The sequence below is a fragment of the Chelmon rostratus genome, chromosome 6, assembly GCF_017976325.1.
Source record: "Chelmon rostratus isolate fCheRos1 chromosome 6, fCheRos1.pri, whole genome shotgun sequence".
NCBI classification, from domain to species: Eukaryota; Metazoa; Chordata; class Actinopteri; order Chaetodontiformes; family Chaetodontidae; genus Chelmon; species Chelmon rostratus.
The window spans coordinates 30,038,729-30,065,644 of NC_055663.1; the positions used below are offsets into that span (position 1 = coordinate 30,038,729).

Sequence of the window (26,916 nt, forward strand, 5' to 3'; positions counted from 1 at the left end):
TTAGTGGCACCTTACACTTGGTGGTGGTCTAATAAATCTGTTAAGCACTGTATGTGTGTGTGTGTATGTATACATACACACACACGCACATTAAAGTCATATATATATATATACACACACACACACACACACACACATATATATATATATATAAAATGACAGATTAACTGACTTTTAATGTGTAAAGTGTCCCTTCAAAGAAAGGATCATTCACTGAGCGTCAGTCTTCGTCAGTGAACTACACGCTGCTGGGCGGTAGGGGGCAGTGTGAAGCATCTCTGGCTCATTTGAAGTTGAGCAGGAAAAGCGGAATTTGAAGAATCGTTCACATGTACGTGTGGAGACAACCTTTAATCAGCAAGGCTGCTCAATGTACAGACTAAGCGACTCAAGTCCTGCTGAAAAGAGGTTCTTCTGAGACTTTACGTGTTTCCTCCCTGATGTCTGACAACCCAGTCCAAAGGTCCGGCAGCTGCTAGCCAGCTGATCACAGTAAACAGCTTGAGACGGGACACTAAGTGTTTATCGCTGCCATGATCAAGTCTGGATGACCTGTGGGACCCACCGATAACAGGTAAACAGTCATCTTAGTAACCTTCTGTTATTGTTGTGTTGTGTGATTGTTATGGTTGGATTATCGCTACTAGCTGGACATGCTAACACGTTAATAAGCTAACACGTAAAATGTCCTAATGCTGACCACGACACAGCAGAGCTAATGCTAGCTGTTAATGCTTCGGTTCTTGCAGGGCTAAAACCGTGTTGTTGTTTGTAGCTAGCTGGCTAATGGCAAAACTTCCGGTCCCCAGTCCTGGTCGCCCGAGTCGCGTTGGAGGTTCTAATGTCTGAACTCATAAATGTGACCAAACGACTGTGGTTTGGTAGCAGTAGCTAGTTAGCTGAAAATCAGTCTTGTCACCTGTGACAGGGAAACTGCCCCTTGGAGGCAAAGCTATGTTGTAACTGTAGCTAACCCTAAACCAACCCCGAACGTAATAAGGACGTCAAGCCGATGCCGATTCAAAAAATGTCTCATTTAACGTTTACGAATTACCGTTAGATCACAAAGTGAAGAACAGGAATAAAGACGATGATAACGAACTCGTTCATCACCGCTGACCATTTATAATGCTACACAATGGACGGAGGGGGGTCCAACAGTACATTTGAGAGTTTATGAAGTCAAAGATCAGGTAGAAGGACTCTTCAGTCGACCATAGCAAAGAAACATTGAAGTGGCAGATTTTTAAATTGAATTTTCCACGAACAAAATCATCTTACGTTACCAAACTACATAAATGTGAAATGTAGTCAAGCTTCATAACAGAGTCGTTGATGCTGAGTCTGATCTCTGAAATAGACAAATATCTCGTGGCTCAGAGTCAGTATAGATTACTGACACATCCTGTGAGTGGGTGGGGGGGGTCACACATCAGTACCTCCTGCTGGAGGACATACCAGTGAAAGACCAGGGTGGAGTGTTTGCTGGTGCTGCAGGCTCTTCAGTGGTAGGTGTCTCTGCTCCACCCTGATCATCTCTGCAGGCGTGTGTGGCCCATCAGGACTGAATACTATAAAGGAATATATTGATTGTTGTCTGACCTACTGAATACTATAATATAGAGTAATATATTGATTGTTTGACCTCATGAATACTATAATCTAAAGGGATATATTGATTGTTGTCTGACCTCATGAATACTATAATCTAAAGTAATATATTGATTGTTAGACCTCATGAATACTATAATATAGAGTAATATATTGATTGTTGTCTGACCTCATGAATACTATAATCTAAAGTAATATATTGATCGTTAGACCTCATGAATACTATAATCTAAAGGGATATATTGATTGTTGTCTGACCTCATGAATACTATAATCTAAAGGGATATATTGATTGTTGTCTGACCTCATGAATACTATAATCTAAAGGGATATATTGATTGTTGTCTGACCTCATGAATACTATAATCTAAAGGGATATATTGATTGTTGTCTGACCTCATGAATACTATAATCTAAAGTAATATATTGATTGTTAGACCGCATGAATACTATAATCTAAAGTAATATATTGATTGTTAGACCTCATGAATACTATAATCTAAAGGGATATATTGATTGTTGTCTGACCTCATGAATACTATAATCTAAAGTAATATATTGATTGTTAGACCTCATGAATACTATAATCTAAAGTAATATATTGATTGTTGTCTGACCTCATGTGTATTGTTGGTGCGTCAGAAGATGTTTCCTTGAAGAAAAGCTTCACACACATCGTGAACTCGCTGCTGGTGTTTATTCCTACACACAGTAACCTGTAGCTTTTATTTATTTAGTTTTTGATTCATTCATTTTTCTACTCATCTGCTGCTGCCTGATTATCATGTTTTTCAGTGTGTCTGGCCTCACAAATTGTGTTTAATATAATACCTGCAATGATAAGTCAATGAGTGAATGACTTGATCAGCAAACAGTTGTAACTATATTGATAAACATTTGTTGGTTCCAGCTTTTCAGATGTATGACTTAGTTCAATATCTTGGTGTCTTCTTCAGTAATAGTCGTGTCCGACTGTTGCTTTGTATTTCTTTGTTTTTACTGTAATGATCTCCTCAGGTCCTGCATCCCCCTGTTTCGAGCACCAAGCATGAAATGTGTGAACAGATATTGAACATAAATGTAAATTCTCTCATTTCTTCTTTTATCCCTCCTTCTCTTTCTACTTCTTTGTGGATTCATGCAGCACAGGTCCTGACCTGGATTTGAACTCGGGCCATTACACGATCAGCGTCTTGTCGCTGGGACGCTCTGGACGTGTCGTACTGATCTGTAAGTTTGGATTCTTTAAAAATCAAACTATTGCTGGTTGTAGTCCTGCTTGTGTGGATGGCTGACCTTTAATCTGCTCACTGTTGGTTGTTTGTTCTGCTGTTGAAGTAATTCCCTGTTCACACACTCTGAAAGCCTCAGGCTAAGACGTCAGCTGAGTGACCGCGGTCTGCAGTGTGTAATGTGACGCCGTGTCGGGGCTGGAGGGAACCTCTAAACATGCCGGTAGCTTTAAACTCGTAAGGTCACGAGGACCTCGAAGGTCACGTGACTCATTCCTCGGTTTCATCCCCACCGAGCGGCCTGTTGTGAGGTGGCTTAGATGGGGGGTCTGTCTCTGCTCTGCTGAACTGGTTTCCAGTTCGTCTGCACTGGAGTTGAAGGAGTATGAAGCTGATCTGTGAGCAGAGTGATGAGGTGAGTTGATCAGCTTTCAGATGAAGAGTTTTAAGCTTGTGGATGGTCGTTAGTTTTAGGAGGAGTCTGATGGATGGTCAGTAGTTTTAGGAGGAGTCTGATGGATGGTCAGTAGTTTTAGGAGGAGTCTGACGGATGGTCAGTAGTTTTAGGAGGAGTCTGACGGATGGTCAGTAGTTTTAGGAGGATTCGGATGGATGGTTGTTAGTTTTAGTAGGAGTCTGATGGATGGTCATTAGTTTTAGGAGGAGTCTGATGGATGGTCGTTAGTTTTAGGAGGAGTCTGATGGATGGTCATTAGTTTTAGGAGGAGTCTGATGGATGGTCAGTAGTTTTAGGAGGAGTCTGATGGATGGTCGTTAGTTTTAGGAGGAGTCTGATGGATGGTCAGTAGATTTAGGAGGAGTCTGATGGATGGTCATTAGTTTTAGGAGGAGTCTGATGGATGGTCGTTAGTTTTAGGAGGAGTCTGATGGATGGTCAGTAGTTTTAGGAGGAGTCTGATGGATGGTTGTTAGTTTTAGGAGGAGTCTGATGGATGGTCAGTAGTTTTAGGAGGAGTCTGATGGATGGTCATTAGTTTTAGGAGGAGTCTGATGGATGGTCGTTAGTTTTAGGAGGAGTCTGATGGATGGTCATTAGTTTTAGGAGGAGTCTGATGGATGGTCATTAGTTTTAGGAGGAGTCTGATGGATGGTCAGTAGTTTTAGGAGGAGTCTGATGGATGGTCATTAGTTTAAGGAGGATGGATGGTCAGTAGTTTTAGGAGGAGTCTGATGGATGGTTAGTAGTTTTAGGAGGAGTCTGATGGATGGTCATTAGTTTAAGGAGGATGGATGGTCAGTAGTTTTAGGAGGAGTCTGATGGATGGTCATTAGTTTAAGGAGGATGGATGGTCAGTAGTTTTAGGAGGAGTCTGATGGATGGTTAGTAGTTTTAGGAGGAGTCTGATGGATGGTCTTTAGTTTAAGGAGGATGGATGGTCAGTAGTTTTAGGAGGAGTCTGATGGATGGTCAGTAGTTTTAGGAGGAGTCTGATGGGTGGTCAGTAGTTTTAGGAGGAGTCTGATGGATGGTCAGTTGTTTTAGGAGGAGTCTGATGGATGGTCGTTAGTTTTAGGAGGAGTCTGATGGATGGTCAGTAGTTTTAGGAGGAGTCTGATGGATGGTCAGTAGTTTTAGGAGGAGTCTGATGGATGATCATTAGTTTTAGGAGGAGTCTGATGGATGGTCAGTAATTTTAGGAGGAGTCTGATGGATGGTCATTAGTTTTAGGAGGTGTCTGATGGATGATCATTAGTTTTAGGAGGAGTCTGATGGATGGTCATTAGTTTAAGGAGGATGGATGGTCAGTAGTTTTAGGAGGAGTCTGATGGATGGTTAGTAGTTTTAGGAGGAGTCTGATGGATGGTCTTTAGTTTAAGGAGGATGGATGGTCAGTAGTTTTAGGAGGAGTCTGATGGATGGTCAGTAGTTTTAGGAGGAGTCTGAGGGATGGTCAGTAGTTTTAGGAGGAGTCTGATGGATGGTCATTAGTTTTAGGAGGAGTCTGAGGGATGGTCAGTAGTTTTAGGAGGAGTCTGAGGGATGGTCAGTAGTTTTAGGAGGAGTCTGATGGATGGTCAGTTGTTTTAGGAGGAGTCTGATGGATGGTCGTTAGTTTTAGGAGGAGTCTGATGGATGGTCAGTAGTTTTAGGAGGAGTCTGAGGGATGGTCAGTAGTTTTAGGAGGAGTCTGATGGATGGTCAGTTGTTTTAGGAGGAGTCTGATGGGTGTTGGAACAGATCAGTCTAGAAGAAAGTCCTGTGGCTGCTTGATAGATGCAATGACAGATCAGAGACCAGTTTGTTTTTACTGATGTCCTCAGAAACCCCAGATGGAAGAAACTTTGGTTTATTCTGAGGACTTTTAAAGAGTAAATGCAGAAGAAAAAAATGATTTTTATGTCTTTACACTTGTCGTTATAACTCTTTCACTCTTTTTATTGACAGAGCTGCTCATTAATGTAGTGCATGTTTGTTGCAGCTGTCTCTTCTTGTTCATTTAGTGAAGATGAATTGCTCCTTGATTAATGAATTAAGTATTTTTTAACTGAATTTGGTGTAAAAAGAATCAGGTTTATTGCCTGATGGTTAGGACAGGAGATTGGATAGTGTTAAATGTGTGCAGCACGGCTCTAGGTACGGCAGTGTTTCCACTGAAGTCCAGACTGAAATACCTCAACAGCCATTGGATGGGTTGCCATGAAATTTTGTACATTCATGTTCCCCAGAGGACGAATGACTTCAGTGATCCTGACCTTCCCTCTAAAGCCGGCATGTCCAAACTTTTCATCAAGGGCCGTGAGGCTGCAGGTTTTTGTTGCAACCAGTCAAAAGGTCAGCTAATTATCAGCTGAAGGATTAAATGAGTCCAGCCCTGATGGGAATGAAAACCTGCAGTGGTTTGGACATGCCTGCTCTAAAGCCCCCACGAGGTGCCTCTTTGTGGTTCTGAGTGAAAACGTCTCTGATCATCAGGTCGACACTTTAATGTGTCCATACTTTGGTTGAAGAACAAAACTCCTAATGACATTCCCATGAGCCTCTTCTGTACTTTGTGTTTAGTGCTAATTAGCAAACGTGAGCATGCTAACACACTTAACTGCAATGGTGAACATGATAAACACCCCGGCTAAATGTTTACCATTCTTTAGCATTTAGCTCAAAGCACCATGCAGCCCCTCAGAGCTGCTGGCTCGGCTGTAGACTCTTGTCCTGTTTCTGTGGAAAACACATTGGAAAGTTTTGATTTTATTAAGTTCCATAACATAGAAACCACGTGGGTTCAGCAAATGATTATTGCAGACAGGAGACAATGTGGTGCAGCAAACCTTATTGGAAAATTAGCATCATTAATCAAAATAATATAGTAATAAATAAATATATAATAAATAATAAAGTCTGCAAATATTGAGAGTATAAATCAATCGAAACTGAATTTGTGAAGAGGCAATCATCAATATTTCAAAAAGATTAGAAAAAAGAAAACTGATCAGCAGTAACGTCACTATCTTTTGTGAAAAATACGTCGTAAAGCTTTTTGCTTCTGTTGTCTTTTCAGCAATTTAACTGGATTAAAGTTGCGTCATTGGTCCATAATGACCTTTCAGTGTATTTTAATTGAAAACTAGAATTGTTCTGTTTGGACGAGAGAACATCCAATCGGTAAGTAGAGAAGTAGTTGAATGATTTCTTTTGTCTTGTATCGTGGACAAAGCGCTGACGGTCTTTTAGGTTCAGGAGAAACCTTTTACGGCCTCTCTGGTCTCGACGTATGAGTGCCGATGCTTAACAGCTGTTTAGATTATTATCATTTAGATGATTAATTACATGCACGCAGATGTTTTCAGTGAAAGTGGTGAAGCAGAGACAGCATGCTGTCGGCAGAGCAGCAGGTTCAGTCCAGAGCGTTAATGATGCCACATCATGTTCATAATGTACGAACAACGCTGACGTATGTAGAGCTAACTTTCATGTAATTATGTCCGATACACAGTGACTTTACCTTGACTTCATGTAGGAGCCCCCATGCAAAGCAGTTCTGTATTTCCCTGTGGGACTGGAGCTTCGGCTAGCTTCAGGTCAGTATGCGGCGTGCGTACAGGAAGGAACAGAGCCCAGCCTATGCATCTGTGGTCTGTCAGCTGTCTGCAGGAGCGTTCACAGAGATGAGCACTGCAGGTCTGAAAGAAGGAAATTCTGCACATTTGCAGAAAATTGTGGAAAAATAACACCCGTCCTAACTGAAAGGGACTCTGTCTGATATGATTTAGTTATTATTTGGTAGAATATTATGCAGCACAACTTGGGAAAAAGAAGGAATCATGAGATCTGTTTTGGAGCTTTGTTTTCAGCTGTAAAAATATGCAGTATTTGTTTGTTATACTTTATCACTTACTGAGTAGCTGATTGGTGTGGTACGACATCGTAGACTTAGAAATTAGTTGCTATTGGATGGATTACAATGAAATGTTAAATTCATGGTTCCCTGAAGATGAATCCTCTGACCTTTCTGCTGCACCGCCTTTCGGTTGATGATGGGGTTTGTTATCTGATAGATTGTCGTGGACAATCCCAGAGCAGGCCTTTTGAAGCTCTGTATAATCGAGCTAATCGGTTCCCTCCATTGTCCTCTCCAGGATCCAGACTTCCAGCTCCTTATGGCTGTCTATGATGAGAACATCCTGAAGAATCCTTTCTACTTGGCGTTGGAGAAGCAGAGACCGGACCTCTGCAGCCGAGTGGCCGAGCTCCACGGCATCGTGAGTCCGGCATGTTTTCCCCGTTCAGCTGAGTGTCGCTTTAAGGCAGCGAGTGCAGTTCAGTTAAACCCAGTCTGAAGGACGGCAGATGAACATGGATGACAAAATGTGCACTTTCACGATTTTAGAGGCCACAGCTGAAAAAAGAGCAGAAAGAATTTGGCCATTTCTTGTATAAACGTGATTTGATTTTCTCTGCTGCAGTGAATCTTTATGTGTTCAGTCCTGTGAGAACGTCCTGTGACGAGCATCAGCTCAGTCCCACCTGAACTAAACGCTCAACACTTGCCTGCCAGGTTGACCTTAAAAGCTTTGGACGTGGAGATGGAATAGACAGGGGCTTATGTCTTCCATCCTTTCACTGGTCAGTGGTCAGTACTGAGCAGTCAAAAAGAGAGAGTGCCCCACCTCCAAAGTCCCAGAAGTCTTTGTGAATGCATAGATATGTCACAGCTCAGTGACTTGGTGTTGGTAATGATGGACAGAGTCTGTTTCAGGAGGTGTTGGCAGTGTGTGATTGTCTTTTGGTCCAGTAGTTCCACACTGTCTCATGTCTCCTGTCCGTCCTGCTCACTGTCACAGTGCCACAAATCATAAAGATGAACAGTATTTTATTTATTATTCCTGTTTTAAAAAGAAGTCGGGACGCTGTGTAAAATGTGAATAGAAACAGAAAGTGAGGATTTCATGATGTGTTTAATTCCAACATGTCAAATATTGAAACAGAGAAGTTTCGTAGTATTTGAAATTGATTTCCTCGTTAAGAATCTGATGCAGAAACACGTTTGATTTTACACAGTGTCCCAACTTAAGATTTATTAGATTTATTATAAGTTTTATCTTTACGACTGCAATGGGGACCATTGACATGACAATTTATACAAAAAGGGTTGAAAATGTTTTCTCTCACTTTGAATCGCAGCTAATCGCAGCTAATCGCAGCTAATCGAAGCGTCTGTGCTGTCCAGTCTGCACTCCTCTCACCATGTGTGGGCTGTCCGGTCTGCACTCCTCTCACCATGTGTGGGCTGTCCGGTCCACTTTCTGGTGTCAGGATCTGCCTCCTTTTCATTTTGGGCTTGTTTCCTGGCAGTCTGAGTACTGCTGTAGTGCTGTAGAGTACTGCTGTGTTTCTGTCTGATATAATGTGGACACAGGATGCCGGAACAGCCAGAAAACATTTCCTGGGAAGATTTGCCGTTTTGTCAACTAGAGTGTGAAACCTCTGAATAACACAAACACCACAAACGGCTAAAATGAGAAAACCAAGACCATATTGTTGTTTTGCTGCCAGCAGAGATTGAAAATCTTTGAATAAACCTGCAGGAAAGAAGAAGAGAGAAACCTGGAACATGGCAGGTGTGAACAGATCTGACAAATCTTCCAGTTCCACTTTCTGATCTCACACCTCACTTCCTCCTTCAGTCAGTGTTGATCAGTGAATCTGCTGGAGAGTCCTGGACCCTCTACATGTGGACTGTAGACCTCCTCAGTGAATCTGCTGGAGAGTCCTGGACCCTCTACATGTGGACTGTAGACCTCCTCAGTGAATCTGCTGGAGAGTCCTGGACCCTTTACATGTGGACTGTAGACCTCCTCAGTGAATCTGCTGGAGAGTCCTGGACCCTCTACATGTGGACTGTGGACCTCCTCGGGGATAGATGAACAGCAGAGACCAGCAGCTTTATTGAACATGACTTCCTGATGATAGCTCAGGAGACCGTGGTGACGAGCTCGGACTCGTTTTTTTAAGTAGAGCAACATGTTGTCGGTCCACTTCCTGTCTGAAGAGCAGTTCTACTCTCAGCTGCTTCCTTTCCCCCCCCCCCCCCCCCCCCCCCGTCCTTTCAGTGCATTTCTCCATTTCTGTTTAATCAGGCGAGGTGACAGAGCTGCATGACTTTTCTTTGAGTTAGGTTAGGCGTTCATTTCATCAGTGATTAAATGTGTTTTCTCAATCAGCTCAGTCAGATCAAACAGTCCGACCAGCGAGAAAAGGCACCCGTCACAAACATGTTTGATCGGGTCAAGATGCCTGAGACGTCAGCAGATCAGATGTTTGAGTGTATGACTCATCGGGACTCCTCTGGAAACTCAGATGATTTGAACGCCGTCAGAACATCAGCAGAGCACAGGAAACAGCATCTAACTGGATTACAACAGCAGACTGCTGACCTGGAGGATCTGTTCTATTACACCAACCATATAAGACTGCAGACAAAACGCACTGCGTCTCCTCCGGCTCGTCACCTCAGTTTTAAAGGCTTAAATCAACCTTCAAATATAAGATAGATACTTTATTTATCTCCAAGGAGATAAGGAAATATAATGCTGTCAGTTTGCCATCAATGGTTATCTTTTGTGTCCCAGTGTCAGGAGGCTGTACTTTGCTAAGCTAAATGCTAACAGCAGCATACTATCATGCTAATAATGACAATACTAACATACTGATGTTCAGCAGGTTTAATGTTTAGCACGTTTATAATCATAGCTGTTAGCATTCGAACGTTTGAGGATTAGCACTAAACACAAAGTCAAAGTGATGGTGGAGCTAGAACCCTGATCCTCGACAGAAAGTTGTGGAACGCTCCAGAAACTCCTGTCTGGACCTTTGTGAGGATGGAGTGAGGCTCACCACTTTGTGAACACATGATCTTATAAAGGAGATGAATACATGAACACTGCAGAGAACTGCTGTCAGAAGAGAGAGTGTTTAATCCTGAAAAGTCAGCAGATCACCAAGATTTCTGATTGTTGCTGAGGGGGAACATGAATGCGTGAACCAAATTATGGCAAGCCACCCAAAACTCATGGTGGCCTCAAGGAAAAGTCAGATTTTTACCAAAGTCCAGAGGATTCAGCTTCTTGGCCCCCAGTTGATTTCTGAACCAGATGTCCTGACAAACCATGCAATGTGTTTTCTGATTAAAACTGGTTCACAGGAACACTTCCTGCTGAACACAGTTCAAATGATGACATTCTGTGTTTATTTAAATATAATAATGTGCTGCTCTCTGACCTCTCAGGAGCTCAGAGTCATGAATCATGATGAAAGAATGTGTATTTGATGTAGTTTGGATAGTTGAAGTCTAAAATAAAACCGTGGTGTGGTGAACCCTGCAGGTTCTGGTGCCTTGTTGTGGAAGTTTGACCGTCAGCAGCTTCTCAGACTCTCAGTTCGACAGCTATGTTCTGCAGCCCCTGGAGGACGGATACCAGACTGTGGATGGAAAGGTTGGTTTGTCTGACGCACTGCTTCAGTTCCATCATTAGTAAACATTAGAAGCTCGTCTCTGAGTCTGAATTTAAAGCATCGTGCTCTTGGTGGCTGCAGTCAAGTCAGCTGACTTTTTAAAAACTGAAACTAAATCAAAGGGCTCCGATTGGCTCTTCTGAAATCTTTCTGTTTTTCTCTAAGAGATTGAGATTAAAAAGCAAGAACCTTCTATTGGTTGATCCAGAGGTTTCAATAAACAGAAGCTTATTGGCTCTCCTCTGACCCACATTAAGCTCACACTGTTACATCGTCATCATCACACCTTCTTCGTTAAAGGTGAGGCTTTGCTCGTGGTTAACAAATCTCACATCACTCCACAGTTTGTTTGTGGTCATGAAATCCTGACATGTTGATCCTCTGTGCCAGAGCTGAAAATATTACCAGAAAACATTAGAAATGCATCAAATGAGCCATGAAAGTATATGTTTGTGTTTTAGTCTTCATTAAGAACCCAAGAGCTCGGAGCTGAGAGCCACAGACAGGAAGTCAGGTAGTGTTGAGACACGGACTGACTCGTTGGTTTGGGTCTTCATTGGGATTTTTGACAAAATAAGAGATTATCTTTCAGAACATTCAAAAACTCGATTTTATGTGATGGTAACGCTGAGTTGTTGTTAATTTGACAGAACAAATCCGATGCGCCTGTTTACCGGACGTGCTGGTCTTGTTTTGTGTTGTAGGAGCTCCGGATCCAGGACAGACAGGTCCTCTTGGGATCCGGCTTCCCGGCCCCGGCGTCGGTCCCCATCCTGTTCGATGAAACCTTCTACAACGACCGGGAGCAGAGCTTCAGCATCCTGTGCATCTCCAGGCCCGTCGAGATGGACCCGAGCCTGGCGGAGCTCGGTCCGCCGCCCCCCTACTGCCTGAAGAGCCTGGAGGACGTCAGGGAGTTCCTGGGTCGCCACGCCCAGAAACTGGACAAATTCATCCATGGCTTCTGTCAAGCCTTCAAAGAGCAGGAGAGGAAGGGACTCCGACACCACATAGTAGGACAAATTCTTCTCTGCTCTGCTTTTCCTGTGTTGGATAAGATAAGATAAGATAAGATAATACTTTATTAATCCCCAGCCACGGAAATTTGGGGATAAAAGACAGACAGAGGAAGAACCTTCTGTTAAAAACTCTTGTTTTTATGGTGTATTTTTCCTTTAATGGTAATTATGAGCTGATAGGGGATTCACATTTAGAGGATAAAAGGTTTTAATGAGTCCACAGAGAACGTCCCTGCAGCACTGACAGTCCTCCTGTCCTCTCCACAGGACTCTGTGAACGGTCTCTATACTAACTGTCTTCAGTGTCTGCTGAGAGACTCTCGCCTGGTAAGTAGAAGCTGACCTGCAGTAACTGATGAAGATAATGGAAAGTGTTGGGTAGAGATGAAGGTCTTCAGGTGCGTTCAGGTGCAGGATTCTTGGAAACCTGAATGTCGACACTGAATCTGACCAAAACAAAGCATGTTCCACTTGAAAAGCTCTGAAAACTTTCTGAAGTCAGCGTCTCTACATGTACGGCAGCCGTTTCTTTCCAGTGTCGGTTAAATTCCAACACAAGCACGCCTCGTTCTGCTTGATGAGGTACTGATCAGGTGATCACCTGAAACGAGGAGAAATATAAAACCACTGCTGTGGTGTTCTCTAGCCCAGCTGGATGGATAAAACAGTGCTGGTTGTAGTAGTGGTAGTAAGCCAAAAGAGCTTTACTGGCAGAGGAGACAGAGAGCGTCAGGCTGCTTCATCCTCTAAAATTCCAGGACGGCGGTTCATAAGAACAAGGTCAAGCAGCAGACAGTCGGGACAACAAAGCTACGACTGTACGCTGACCGGGACGACCGTCAGCTCATTCAAATGTCACTCAGCAACCACAGGATGCTGAGTGACATCCTGAGGTGATGTGCGGGAGAATGTTGGGGGGTGGTGTTAGCCATTTGGAACAGTGTGGGTGTGTGGGAGGCAGGGGGCGTCTGAGAGGTGGCAGGAGGTGAGCTAAACCTGTTAAAAAACTGGTTCAACTGGTTTTCTGTCCAGGCTCCCTGATGTCTGCCTGCGTGGGCCCCCATCACATCCACTGAAGAACATTAAGAAGGATCTTTATAGATAGATAGATAGATATACTTTATTTATCCCAAGCTGGGAAATTACAGTTATGTCAAAACATCCTAATCTGGCCTCTGAGTATTGTTTAAGACAGACTTGAGGAATTGTGAACCTGCTTTAACTCCACTCAGCTGAAACACAAACACGTCACGGCGATGATGCCTCAGGACACTCGACTGTCTCGTCTGGAGTCTAATAATATGATCTGTGTCAGAACTGTTTTCACAAACCCCCACTCCTCTCAGTTTTCTGCCTAATCACAGTAACGAGGAGTTGCGTCATGTCCTGTGCAGTGACCAACGCATTTGGGTCTGATTCGTTTTTGTTTTCCACAGAAACTTCTGGCGAAGCAGGAGCCTCAGATGACTCTTCTCAAGCAGGCGGTCGAGGTAGCCTCACTCTGTCTTTGTACATGTTCATGTGTTTATGCTGACTGTCACACCACATCTCCCCAGGCGGGGATTTATTAAGTTTATCTTATTTTATAAGGTGAAGTTTGTTTCTTCAGACAGATTAGAAGGAACGATCTCCACATTTTGAATATCAGAGGAGAGTCCGTGGTGCACCTGAGTGACAACCTGAGTGGTCCATCAGACTGATTCTAAAGCTCATTTGACATCTGCACGACCTCTCCTGCACGAACACGAACTGTCTGAACTGCGTCTGATGTGATGTTACTGGTTGCATTCAAGAATTATGATGATTAACTAAATGTAGAATGAAAGTTCACCTGCAGGAATCGACCTGCAAAATGCTTCTTCAGACTTCTGAAGGTGTTAAATATGATCATCACAGAAGAGAAATCCAACTAATGAAGGACAGAAACCATCATCACAACCGATAAATGATCGAGCTAAACGCCACGTAAACCAGGAAAACATCTGTCCCAAACAGACAAACAGTTTTGTGTCCTGGCTCCCTCCTCATCCTCTGTCTTACATGCTAAAACTGTTCCTCCCTGAAAAATGAAATAATTCACCGGGGGGCAAAGTGACCTGTGAACTCTTGCTCTCAGTGCACTTTTGATTGTGACTCTCTCACCGTAAACTGAAAGTAAAATGTTCTGTCGGTTCTGTTTTTCTTCATCACAGATGTATGTTCATCATGGTATCCATGATTTGATTTTTAACTTCGTGGGAACGCTTGAAGCCAGTCAGGTAGGTGTGATGTCTCCCCGCTCTGCCTCACTGACGACACTCTGTGAGTTAAATATGTTCTTTACAAATGAAAGAACAAAGAAATTACAAAAAAAATAGTTTTGGTTTAATGTGTCCAAATATCTGTAGTTTGTCTCTTTCGTTGTGTCGCTCGTTGAAGGAGTACAGTTTAAAAACTTGACAAAGGTTGAAGTTTAAACGGGGAACAGATGCTGTGACTGCGGCTTTCTGACAGCTTCAAGCTCACAGCTGAACGCAGCAAGTTAAAAGCTTGTAGAAAAGATTTGACAGAACGTCAAAGCACGAAATAACAACAACAACAATTAACGAGTGAAAGATGCAGCAGAAATGTGTGTTGGTGTGCTTTCATGTTCGTGTAATGTCAGTCATGTTCAGACTTTATGTGGTGGCGGGGTCACAGAACTGATCTTGTGTCTGTTGGGCTGCTTATTGACAGGACGCCGCCTTCAACAAAACTAGCAGGAGTCTGCAGGAGCTGCAACAGAAACACCTGGGAGTCAAACCTGAGTTCAGGTCAGTTCAGCATGTTGCAGCCGTTTGTCCTCGATGTTCCACTTCCTCTCACTGGACTCATGTTGGCTGTTACAAAGGTCAAAGGTCAGAGGATACATCACTTGTAGTTGCCTTCATGTTTTTTGTTTTTTTTGAAGCCAGGTTTTGTGCTTGTTCTGCACTGGTGCATCCAAGAATACTCTAATGTCCAACAACTTAGATCATCTGCCTAAAAATCTCGATGAGCCAAAAATCCAATCCAGACGACAAACAACAAGCAAGCGTTTTGTTTTTTTAAAGGATTGCAACTGTCTCTTAAATCTCAGATTTCAGAGTGACCTTAAATGCACCACCAGAGAAAGACTTTGAAACTTGTTGCATGAGAATGACCATGTGATGAGAGAACGCTGATTAGATCTGAGACGTGATCCTGATTTGTTCTGACATCATGTGGGTGACGATAACCTGATGACTGCAGGACCCGGAGCATGATGGGAAATGTCAAAGTAAGAGCTGATTGGCTCTTAGTTTTGACCACATTTTGTAGTAAATTCTCAGTTCTGTGTAATCGTAATATTTAATACTAGACTGTGGGCCGTGTCTCATGTTATGCAATGAAGATTAACTCCAAACATCTTGTGTGATTGGTGATTATAATAATGGTTATTTGTATAGCATTTCTAAAAACGAGTAATTAGCAGGTGCTTTACTAGCAGCTGCTCATCTCACCTGATGTTCCGCTGAAAAACAGATCAAAGTAAATCAGTTGAAGCTGCTGGCTGAAGGAAAGGTACTGTATCGATCTAGCAACTTGATTTATTTGGAAAATGTTCAGCTGCAATGTGAAATACAAGAGACCTGAAATTGATTCATAAAATTAATGTTCATAAACAGCTGATCTGTCCCTGAACGTCTCAAAGACACATCAGTTCACAAACACAGGTTTTATTTTGTCATAATGAAAACTAGACTCTCTTTATTGTTCAGCTTGAATTTCTTGATCACTAATTTGACTTGTTTCTCCAGCAGACCGAGTTTATACGGTCGTCATGGAGATGGTTCAGTTGTTGTGACCTCAGTCTGCTCTGCTAGCTGTGAGAACCTTTCTGAATATGAGCCTGTAACCTGCTGCTCCTGCTGTGTTTCTGCAGTATGAACCTGTCCCGGGCAAAGCGAGAGCTGAGTCAGCTCAACCAGCACACCTCCCCCCTCCTCAAACTGCTGTGCCTGCGCAGAGTCGCCCTGATGGCCACCCAGACCCCCAGACGCAGCGGTATGCACCCATGTCTAAGGATCACAATAATAATCTCATGACGTTCTGCTAATGAATGTGACCCCCCCTCTGCTTCTCTTCATTTCTATTTCATCTTCTGTTATTAGTGCAGTGTGTGTGTGTGTGTGTGTGTGTGTGTGTGTGTGTGTGTGGTGTGTGGTGTGTGGTGTGTGGTGTGTGGTGTGTGGTGTGTGTGTGTGGTGTGTGTGTGGTGTGTGGTGTGTGTGTTTAAGTCGATGAAGGCCTTTTCCTCACACCCACCTCTTCAGAGAGGAGGTGCGACCAGTATTGTTGTCCTCTCTGTGTGAGGGTGATCAGGCGGTGGCTCCTCTCGGCTGTCGGACTGAACTCCTCATGATCTCTGAGCTGTAATCAGATCAGCACACAGGACAGTCGCTGCTCTGTCAGCCTGCTGTCAGTCTGCGAGCCGCGTCGTCCACTCATAATTAATGTTTGTCGATGTGGTCGCTGGGTTTGGACAGAGGACGATTGTCCGGCGCTCTCGGGACGTCGTGCGTCTGTTTGAGTGTCTCACAGAGTTTGTGTCTCCCTCTGCAGTCAGTATAGAGGCTGTGTGTGCCGACGACCTGCTGTCCGTCATCCTCTATCTGCTGGTGAAGACGGAAATCCCCAACTGGTGAGCACGGAGGGAGATTCACTGTGACCTTTGACCTTAGAAGAGTCATCAGTGATGTGGAGGGAAACTGAAAGAAACTGACCGAGAGTCTGCAGCCCTGCTAGGAGCTGCAACACGAAACACAAAGTGCATCTGAGGCTGATGGGAATGTCAGCCATCAGCAGAGTCATTACACTTCATCCTGAATGTCTGAGCCAAAATTAAATCCATTGAACAGATAAAATAGAAAATTAGCCACAGATGTGAATCTGCTGGTTCAGCTAGAAGAAGTCATTGGATCAGTAGGACTTAAATAGCTCGAGTTATTCACGCTCATCTGGAGCGGTCGATACACCGCTTTGATTCAAACTGAAATAACTCAACGACTATTGGACAGATTGTCCCCTGATCCCCTGAGGATGAAGACCACCGACTGGAATGAGCAACATTGTGGTTCAGAGTGAGATGATTGGACAGACATCAGATGAGTAGTTAGTTCATCATTGAGCTGTTTGTTTGTCCTCAGGATGGCCAACCTGAGCTACATCAGAAACTTCTGCTTCAGCCACTCCAGTAAAGATGAACTCAGCTACTGTCTGAGTACCTTCGAGGCTGCGGTGGAGTACATCAACCTGGGAAAGCTGCAGGACACGCACACTGTGAGTCACACGCATTTACCCGGCAACAGAAATCTAATTTCTCTGCGGCGTTTAATGGCATGAAGGTCGTCCTTGTTTCCCCTCAGGGCTCAGGTGAGCTGAACGACAAGGTGTTGTTCAAAGAGAGGATGAGTCTGCTGTCTCAGAGCGCTGCCACGCCCATCGACTGTCTGTTTGAGGTGAGCTCAGGAAACTGAACCGCTCTGCTTTCAATTCAATTCAATTTTATTCATACAGCACCAGATCACAACCAAAGTCATCTCAGGACACTTTACATTTAGAGCAGGTACAGACCAAACTCTTAATCTACAGAGACATGAGCATGAGCAAGCACCTGGCGACTGTGGCGAGGAAAAACCTCCGTTTAGGAGGAGGAACCTCGAGCAGAACCTGGATCAGGGGTGGGCGACCATCTGCTTTGAGCGGTTGGGAGGGAGAGAGGGAGAGAGGGAGAGAGGTTCGGGGTTGGACAGAAATCACAGTTTTGATTGACAGCTGTAATAGATTTACAGATATATTAAGTACCTATGGTATGGTTTATGCCTGTGTGATATATTTCTGTATGTGATGTATTAACATATTAATAGCAGATAGAATATGAACATAGTATGGCACTGATGATCTAATAATAATGTTAGCATAGATAATAACAATAAAGGTTTCAGTGGATGTCTGGCAGGTGAACTCAGTAGTCCAGGTTCAGACTCTCTCCATTCTGACCTGCGAGACGAGAAAGCACAAAGACTCCGGGGAAGAAGCCGAGTCAGGAACATGTCTTGGTCGGACAGGAACGCATACAGATGGAGAGGGGGAGGGAGAGGAGAACATAGGTTTGGGTGTCATTGGAAGACCCCCGACAGTCTAATCCTATGGCAGCATAGCTAGGCTCCGGTCCAAGGCAAGCCTGAGCCGGCCCTAACTGTGACCTTTATCAAAGAGGAAAGTTTTAATCCTGCTCTCAAATGTAGAGGGGGTGTCTGCCTCCCAGACAATAGCTGGAAGATGGTTCCACAGGAGAGGAGCTTGATAACTAAAGGCTCTGGCTCCCATTCTGGTTTTAGAGACTTTAGGAACCACCAGTAAGCCTGCATTCTGGGATCGCAATGTTCTACTGGGGTAACAGGTAATAGGGTCAGAACAAGGTGGAGAGTGTGGTTAAAACAGTGAGTAGGTCCATGAACACTCTGACTGAAGCAGCTGAGTCTAATAATGAGGAAAATGCAGTACTAAGGTTCATTATCATCGTTTAACGTCTGCTATAATAATTATTTTGTCTGTTTGAAGGACTAACCCTGATAAAAACTCTGATAATTCAGATATAAATTCAGAATAAGGACCAGGAGGAGGGTACACTATGACCAATAAAACTGCCTGTGATGTTTTCCAGGTTCGGTTTGAAAGACTAAGAACAAGGCTTTCAAATGAGTTAGAATTGTAAATTGAAAAGTAAAAAATGGCTGCAGCTCCAGCTCCTCTGCCGCTGCCTCGAGGAACATCAGTGTTAGTATGACTCAGCAGAGTAGCTTCATTCAGGCTAACATACCCATCATGAGACAGCCAGGTTTCAGTCAGACCAGGCTTGTACAAAATTCACAATTTCAAAATTCAATTCCATTCAGGAAGTGAATTTGAATTGAATTTGAATTGGCCCCTCCCCCAGAGGATGTGGATTGGAATTACAGGAAGTGGAATTTTAAATTCATTGCCATTCAGAGAAATTCATTCTAACCACATATCGATGAAATGTGATACTTAGCATGTGTTTTTCTTCCATATTGGAATAATTATATCTGAAACACAATAAATGCAATACAGATACTATTATTAAGCAAACATACTTATATTAAAAAACAATATTTTCATTTTAAAGTAATCAAAGAGTTGTGGTGAATGCAGTAATTGTTTTAGTGACTTCACGGGGTAACAGTGTTACCTTTAATGATCATCAGCTCTTCAAACGTTTTATCATTGAGGCGGCGTCGCTCTGGTCGGAACATCTGTCCACCAACACTAAATATCCTCTCATCAGGTGCAGAGGAAGCAGGTGTGGCCGGATATTTGCAAGCAAGTAGAGCAAAGTTTGGGAAACGGTTTTGGTTTTGGGGTTGGTACCCTCTGCCAAACATGAGGCACTCAGGTCAGCTGGGAGCTCATGTGAGGTCACATGTTGCTGTAATCAGAAAACTAAAAAGTACACAACAAGTAGTACACATCATTCTACCCAAAACAAAACGTCCAAAATGTTTGGACAACCATTTTGAAGACTAGGATAGAGTAAAGCATTCTGGGAAATGAAGTCTTTGCTCCATTTCAATGTGTGCAGTTTTAAGGATCAGTTTTATTGAGTATATATTTGTAGTGACAAATTGTGGTACAAATGGGGCCATTTTCTGTTAAAAATATACAAAACCGTGCTGTGGACAGAAGGTAAGGCCCTATATGAATATACTGTAGATACTGCAGATATTAAATACATACTGTACTCATATAAGTTTAAACAGAATCTTTGTTTACTTTCATTATCATGAATCTCTTTGAATTTCACGGAATCCAATTCTACTTCCTGCAATTTGAATTTGAATTGCAATGTCACTTCCTGTTTTGAATTTCAAAAAAAGTCAAAGTCAGCTTTATTGTCAATTCTGCAGTGTGTACAGGACAAACAGAGAATCGAAATTGCGTTACTCTTCAACCTTTTGTGACAGGACATATATTAAAAGAGATACATAAAAAACTGTACAATCTAAATAAAAACGGACGTGACGAAGACAAACAAAAACACTGTGAGTCGCACGACGAAAAACACGAAAAACACAAAAACTCTGTCACAATGAGAGGGAGAGAGAAGCCGCTGCGTGTGCACGCACCGCCATGTTGGATCAAATTCATATTGAATCCAAGAATTGAATTTGAATTTGGGGGTCATTCTCAATTCAATTAAATTCTGAATTTTGTACAAGCCTGAGTCAGACAAAATAAATCAATACTATGATCTGATATTAACTCATTTATTAAAACAGCTTTAGAGCACAGAGATCTGATCTGAACTGTTGTGTTGCTGGTGTTAATTTTTATTTTTCACATATAACTCCCCCCCTGTTTGTTTTAGATTTAGTTGGTTTGTGTGGTTGGGGGGCAGACACAGTCTCTGTGGAGTATTGGGTGGGTAACTGCTCTAATGGAAGCGCAGAAAGGCGTATAGGACTGCAGTTCTGCCTCCTGGACTCGACTCTGGGTTGTCACGGGTTTGGTCCACTAATAAATTCGGCCAGATTTCTAGAGATGAGAGCTGCTCCGTCCAAGGTGGGATGGATGCCGTCTCTCCTAATCAGACCAGGACTTCCCCAGAAAGTCTGCCAGTTAACAATGAAACCCACCTCGACAGCAAGCGGTTGGATGACGGCATGCGGCTGAACATGTCATCACTGGTCAGATTTGGCGGGGGTCCAGAGAAAGCTATGGAGTCCGGCATTGTTTTTGCATACGCACACACCGACTCCACGTTAATTTTAGTGACCTCCGATTGGTGTAATTGCAAATGGTCTGCTTTTGACTGTGGTGCTGGTGCCGCTAACTTCACGTTTCTCAAAATAGAGCTGTTTCACCAGTCACCAGTTTACCAAATCAGAAGTCCTGAAGTCCTGACAAATGTTGAGGTTGATGTTCCTCCAATGCCCTCCACATGCTGGACATTCTGCTGCTGGCTAATTAACATGCTAGTGATGTGTCACTACAAAATGCTAACTAGTAATACTACAGTTTAACATGCCGTCTTATTGCATTAGCATTGGGACATTATGTGTGGGATGTCACATCACCTTGTTGCAGGAGTCTCAATGGAAACAGATGAATGAGTGTATTTGTGTGTGTGTTTTGTAGCACATAGCGAATGGAAATGAAGTGGAGGTGGAGCGTCTGCTGAGTGAAGACGAGAGCAACGATGACGTCAGGATGTGTCATCCCCTCTGCTCCTGTGACCTCTGTGACCTCCAGCTATCCGGGTCAGCACACGCACACACACACACACACACACACACACACACACACACAGAGGAATAAAATTGATAAATGAAGCTGCTTATAATGTTCAGGTATTTTACTGGAAATGGGACGATTGACCTCCTGTCTTCCCTTTTCTTCATTTTCTGTTGCATCACAGCTGTGACTGAGGAACAAAAAGCTGTTTGCTGTTTCACTTCCCACTTTACACTCACACACACACACACACTCTCACACACACACACACACACACACACACACACACACGTACATCTATCTTTGTTAGGTCGCACATTGACATAAAGCATTTTACCAAACCTGACCCCGAATTCTAACCCAACCCTTAAAACCAAGTCCCTCAAATGTCCCTTTACAATATTGTCCTCACTCTGCTGAAAAGTGAAAAGTGAGAAACTTAAAAAATTCACACACACACACAGAAAAGGTAACTTTGGTTGTTGGCTTCCTGCTGCAGGCGGCTGAACGACCCGTCCATCGTCACGCCGTTTTCCAGAGACGACCGAGGTTACACTCCGCTGCATGTCGCTGCCATCTGTGGTGAGCAGCTGTTTACACAGAAAACATGACCTGCTTTAATGATGAGTCTAATTTACATGTGAAAAATGTGTGTGTGTGCACGCTGCAGGTCAGTCCCAGCTGATCGACCTGCTGGTGGTTAAAGGAGCGCCGGTCAACGCCACAGACTACCACACCCTCACACCGCTGCACCTGGCCTGTCAGCGGGGGTACCAGGGCGTCACGGTGAAAACACACTCCTGCACCACCGTGTTGGTCTATGTGAAAGAATCAGGGAAATACTCTGACGCCAGCCGTCATTAATATGTTTGTCATATTTTTATAGAATGACAGTGTGAAAAGTGTCTGTGGTGGTGATGAACCTCCTGCAGCTCACAGTGACTTTCAGCTCATAGTTTATCTGGTGGACCCTTTCTGGTTCAGAGAAGAAGCTGGAAGAAGCCTCTGATCACTTCCTGCTGAGCCGTAAACAGCCGACAGCCGGCTGGTGAGCATAGAGCAGCATTTAGCAGCTAAAGAGCTGGAGGAGACCAAACACAGAGCTAAAACAGAGAGAATACTGGACTGACGTTCATCAGGTGACACGGCCACGACTCCACATCAGTCATGTTAGTCTGGAGCTGCTGGATGTGGAAATAAATCAGTTCAACTGTAAAGATGATGATATATCAATGTTGTGTTCTTAGTGTCCACTGCAGGTTTAAAAGTCACATAAAAAAGATGAATACATATATTTACAAATTACTTAAGATTACAATCATAGTAAACAAAGACAATAATACTCTATAATACTAATATCATACATTAAACTTAATCATCAATGTGTTTTCTGTCCTCTAGCTGCTGCTGCTTCACTACAAGGCCAACACGGACGCTCAGGACAATAACGGCAACACGGCGCTGCATCTGGCCTGCATGTACGGACACGAGGACGTATGTCAAACATGGATGTCTTTATTACAAACAACTTTTCAGGCCCTGAAATATTATTATTATTATTATTGCTATTATTATTATTATTATTATTATTATTATTATTATTATTATTATTACTATTATTATTATTATTATTATTATTATTTTAGTCCAGTGTTTTCCAACCTTTTTTTCTGTTAACCTCTTAATACAAATCAATGTTTACATGTGTTGTCTGACTGTAAATTGTGAGCAGATCAGTCACTTTTTAGAAGCCGTAAACCATATTTCACAGAAAATAAACAAAAGTTGAACTTTTCATTATATTCCTGCCTCAGGGAGGTTTGAAGCGCCGCATTAGTCGATGACAAATCTGCAAAATATTTGCTTGTTGCAGATTTCTTTTATTTTTTTCACCATTTGGGTTTTAACTGTTTCTGACATCATTTTTTAACTTGCTTCATTTTTTTTTTTAATTTGGGAGAAATTCATCAAGTAATTCAAAGTGTAATGGATATGTAAATGAATAATTCCAGAAGGTTTCTGGGCTGTCATGGCGCTCATGTTGTGTGTCAGTGTGTGAAGGCTCTGGTCTACTACGACGTCCAAACGTGCCGTCTGGACCTGCAGAACGACAAAGGCGACACGGCGCTGCACATGGCGGCCCGCTGGGGCTACGAGGGAATCATCCAGGTGCTGCTGGAGAACGGAGCGAGCGCTGCCGTCCTCAACAAGAACAAAGACTCGCCGCTGCAGTGCGCGCTCAACTCCAAGGTCAGCGACACACACTAACAGGGACGACCTGGGTCTGAAAAAGGTGTCAGATATGTGAATCCTGTCAAACTGCTCAGCGTTGAGCTGCAGCAGGAAGCCACATGCAGGTTTGGCTGTTTGAGCTCCAGAAACAGGTTCAGCAGGTTGCTGTTCTAACACTGGTTGGTTTTTTGCTTTTCTGATTCAATGATGAATCGTGAGCTGAACTTCTTGTGCTGTGCAGATTCTGGCCGTTTACGAATTTCCCTTCAGACCACGGTATAATGAAGAGTGTCATCCTGTAGAGCAGGGGTCACCAACCCGGTGCCCCCGGGCACCAGGCCGCCTGCAGCATCCACATCAGTCGCCCGTAAGTCAGTTCTAAAAACAGCACTAATCACGAATTAGCTCTGTCTAAAATTTTTATCTAATTGTGTTGCTATTCTTTTTGAATTACATTTACAGTGATGTAAATTTAAAAACGAATACATAAAAACGTAAAAAAAAATGTATATCATAAAAAAAGTTTAATATACGAACTCTGACGTAGTCTGGGTCGGAGGTCAGTCTAGTGCGCACGACAAACCAGCTTTGCTGAGATGAGCTCGTGAGCGCTGCGAAGATGAGGAGACGAACGCGTTTTCTACCCACAAAAACAGCAGAAAAAAGGAAGAAAACTTCTCATTTTCACAGTGAATGGGAGGAAGAGTTCTTTTTTACTAACGTGAAAGAAAACTGCGTGTGTCTCATTTGCGGTGCGACTGTGGCGACGGCTGAGCGGCACAACGTGGAGAGACACTTCAGTACACGTCACATGAAGTGATCATTTGAAAATGAAACTATTGGATATTGCATATTGAAATGTATCTGTCTTCTACCTTGTTTAATCTTTCTGAATAACTATTGTGATGGATCATCAGCGATCAGTGTCTTCACATAGAATATCATTAATAATAATATAAAATTAAAGGTACACTGTGTAACTTTGTTATTTCAGAAGTGTATTATCAAAGTGTAGCCCTTTGCATTACTCAGTGCCCTTGAAGTAGCTCTTAGTTTCAAAAAGGTTGGTGACCCCTGCTGTAGAGATTGAGAAGCCAAAATAAATAAAACAAGCAAGCAAAACAGTGATGGGCGCGATGCAGAGATGTTAGAAAGTTGAGCGTTGAAGGTCCTGAAAACACACAGCAATCAGCCACAACGTTAAAACCAGCCGCCTCGTGCCGGTCTCCCTCGGCCCTCCGCAACAGCTCCAGCTCCCTCTGAAGGTGTCCTGTGGTGTCGTTAGCGGCAGACCCTTCCTGTAGGAAGTCCTGTAAGTTGTGAGGTGGGGCCTGCGTGGGTCGGACTTGTTCCGGCACGTCCCGCAGAGGCTCCGTCAGATTGAGATCTGAGGAATTCAACACCTCGACCTCTTTGTTGTGTTGCTCTGCCATCAGAAAAGCATTGCCCTGAGTGGGTGTTCCTGTTTTCTGAGATGTTGTCAATGGTTCAAGGTGGGCGGGGCTCAGCTGGAAAAAGGTGATGTTAATACATCAATCAGGATTTAGCAATATTACAATCAGAATGTGATGACGGTTGTTTGGCTGCTGTCAATCAAATGTAATCAAACCACACACACACACACACACACACACACACTCTTTTCATGAATGATACCTATAAATGCTCTTTAGACTTTTATGTTATTTACAGTGGTGGAAAGTAACTGAGTATTTAATGAGTACTGTACTTAAGTGACATGATTGTAATAGTTTTTATTTTGGCTGCACTTCATTTCTCGATACCTTCAGTTGCTTTGAAGTCTTGTTGTCGGCGGTGCTGAGTCACGTGGGAACAGAGCCGACGGAGGCAGGATTCGTCCTGCAGAGAACCTGACCCCAGATCAGCCGAAATAATCAGAACAGATGCTGAAACATGTTGGTCCAGCATCGCCTGCCTGCTGATACGTGTGTTTTATGGCTGTATAGATCCTGGGGTTGTTGCAGTCGACGCAGAGCAGCCGGCAGCGCAGCGGCAGCGGAGTCGACGTGAGTCTCGTTTACTCTCGTGTCTCTGTCTGACAGCCCATAATGCTGAAGGCTCGGAGGTCACAGCGTCCTGATGAGTATGAACCACTGAGGATTAACTGAAGTTTAGATCAGCAGCAGAAATTCTGACCAATCTTTACTCAGCTGTCTGTGATCAAATGTCTCCCTGGAGATTAAGTTTTCTTCTAGTGGCCAGAGGTGTGTTCAGTAATTCCTCATATTTTAGCCACTCTCGTTAAAAGAGGTCTCACCTGCAGGCAGGTCCGTTTGCTCCTCAGTATCAAACATAATGTCATTTTGGAGTATTTATACAGAATCTGCAGTTACGTGTCGAGCCTCAGTCAAAATTCCATATTCATACATTTCTGTCTCCTCCTCCCCCAGTCTCCCAGCCCCTCCCCTCAAGCTTCAGACTGCAGCAGCCGTCGCTCCTCCGTCTCCAGCACCTCCTCTCTGGGCTCCGAGGCCAAACCGGAGGGAGAAAGGGTCCGACACAGAGAGGTACCAGAACAACGGGATCCTGCAGGAAACACTTCGAAATGACCCCAGGAGACCCCCCCCCCCATTCAAATCAACGAAACATTTAAACTGAAGTGAAATTACACTCAGAAACTAGTATATAAACAATAGAGTTAGCTTTTAGCCTGTAGCAGTAACAGCAGTAGTAATAACTGAAGTAGTATTCAGTGTAGTAGCAGTTGGAATATTAAGAAATGCTGACCTCTGTAGTTTTTCTGTGCGTTTGATACTAGCTGCTGTTTCCATGGCGACTGATGCTGTGTGTTTGACTGACAGGTGGAGAAGCTGCTGCGTGCCGTGGCAGACGGCGATGTGGAGATGGTGAGAACAGAGTTCAGACAGGAAGCAGTCACACTTCCTCTTCTGTAGAGGCAGACCGATTCATCGGAGTACTTTTCATCTGACTGTGTGTTCAGGTGCGTTACCTGTTGGAGTGGATGGATGAGGAAGAGGAGGATGAGGGAGAGCTTCAGTCTAAGGCTCTGCTCTGCCACCCGCTGTGTCAGTGTCCACGCTGCGCTCCCACTCAGAAGGTCTGACTCGAACAAACTGTGAGATGACGTGTTTGCCGGACATTCGTCTGATCCGTGTCGTCCGTGTGTGTCGCAGCTTTCTGTCCTGCAGGCCGGAGCTCTGGGCGTTAACAGCTGCAATGTTCACGGTTTCACGCCGCTCCATGTCGCCGCCCTGCACGGCCGCTCCGCGCTGACCACTCTGCTGATCCGCCACGGAGCCAACGTCAACGCACGCACCAACCAGAGCGCCACGCCCCTTCATCTGGCCAGCCAAAACAGCCACATCCAGGTAGGAGGGAACTGGTGCAAACAGGACAGAAGGCGTCCACATAGATCACGTATGTCAAACCGAGTCCACAAAGGGCCGTGTGGCTGCAGAGGTCCGTTTCACAAAGCAGGTTTACTGAAAACTCTGAGTATGTTAACCCTGAAATGAGGGAAACTCTGAGTTTTCCGTTTCACATAGGAAGGTAAGTCAAACCAGAGAAAGAGGGG

At 43.7% G+C, this 26,916-nt stretch overlaps 1 protein-coding gene across 5 annotated transcripts in view; it reads left to right on the plus strand.

Moving 5' to 3' along the window:
- Nucleotides 1-292: 292 nt before the first annotated feature.
- Nucleotides 293-26,916, plus strand: part of ankrd27 (ankyrin repeat domain 27 (VPS9 domain)) — a 34,655-nt gene continuing 8,031 nt past the window's right edge. For 2 of the 5 annotated variants that reach the window (XM_041938876.1, XM_041938878.1), the window contains exons 1-24: nucleotides 293-574; nucleotides 2,756-2,841; nucleotides 7,440-7,562; nucleotides 10,686-10,796; nucleotides 11,520-11,828; nucleotides 12,102-12,161; nucleotides 13,271-13,324; nucleotides 14,027-14,092; nucleotides 14,550-14,626; nucleotides 15,757-15,878; nucleotides 16,437-16,515; nucleotides 17,021-17,153; nucleotides 17,240-17,332; nucleotides 21,033-21,154; nucleotides 21,628-21,710; nucleotides 21,799-21,914; nucleotides 22,530-22,622; nucleotides 23,181-23,378; nucleotides 23,602-23,727; nucleotides 25,328-25,387; nucleotides 25,772-25,888; nucleotides 26,183-26,227; nucleotides 26,323-26,439; nucleotides 26,516-26,710. In XM_041938876.1, coding sequence (XP_041794810.1) covers nucleotides 7,461-7,562; nucleotides 10,686-10,796; nucleotides 11,520-11,828; nucleotides 12,102-12,161; nucleotides 13,271-13,324; nucleotides 14,027-14,092; nucleotides 14,550-14,626; nucleotides 15,757-15,878; nucleotides 16,437-16,515; nucleotides 17,021-17,153; nucleotides 17,240-17,332; nucleotides 21,033-21,154; nucleotides 21,628-21,710; nucleotides 21,799-21,914; nucleotides 22,530-22,622; nucleotides 23,181-23,378; nucleotides 23,602-23,727; nucleotides 25,328-25,387; nucleotides 25,772-25,888; nucleotides 26,183-26,227; nucleotides 26,323-26,439; nucleotides 26,516-26,710 — 2,478 coding nt within the window. In that variant the 5' untranslated portion in view covers nucleotides 293-574; nucleotides 2,756-2,841; nucleotides 7,440-7,460. The remainder of the gene's footprint in view (nucleotides 575-2,755; nucleotides 2,842-7,439; nucleotides 7,563-10,685; nucleotides 10,797-11,519; nucleotides 11,829-12,101; nucleotides 12,162-13,270; nucleotides 13,325-14,026; nucleotides 14,093-14,549; nucleotides 14,627-15,756; nucleotides 15,879-16,436; nucleotides 16,516-17,020; nucleotides 17,154-17,239; nucleotides 17,333-21,032; nucleotides 21,155-21,627; nucleotides 21,711-21,798; nucleotides 21,915-22,529; nucleotides 22,623-23,180; nucleotides 23,379-23,601; nucleotides 23,728-25,327; nucleotides 25,388-25,771; nucleotides 25,889-26,182; nucleotides 26,228-26,322; nucleotides 26,440-26,515; nucleotides 26,711-26,916) is intronic. The other 3 variants (XM_041938879.1, XM_041938880.1, XM_041938877.1) reach the window with 2 other exon arrangements.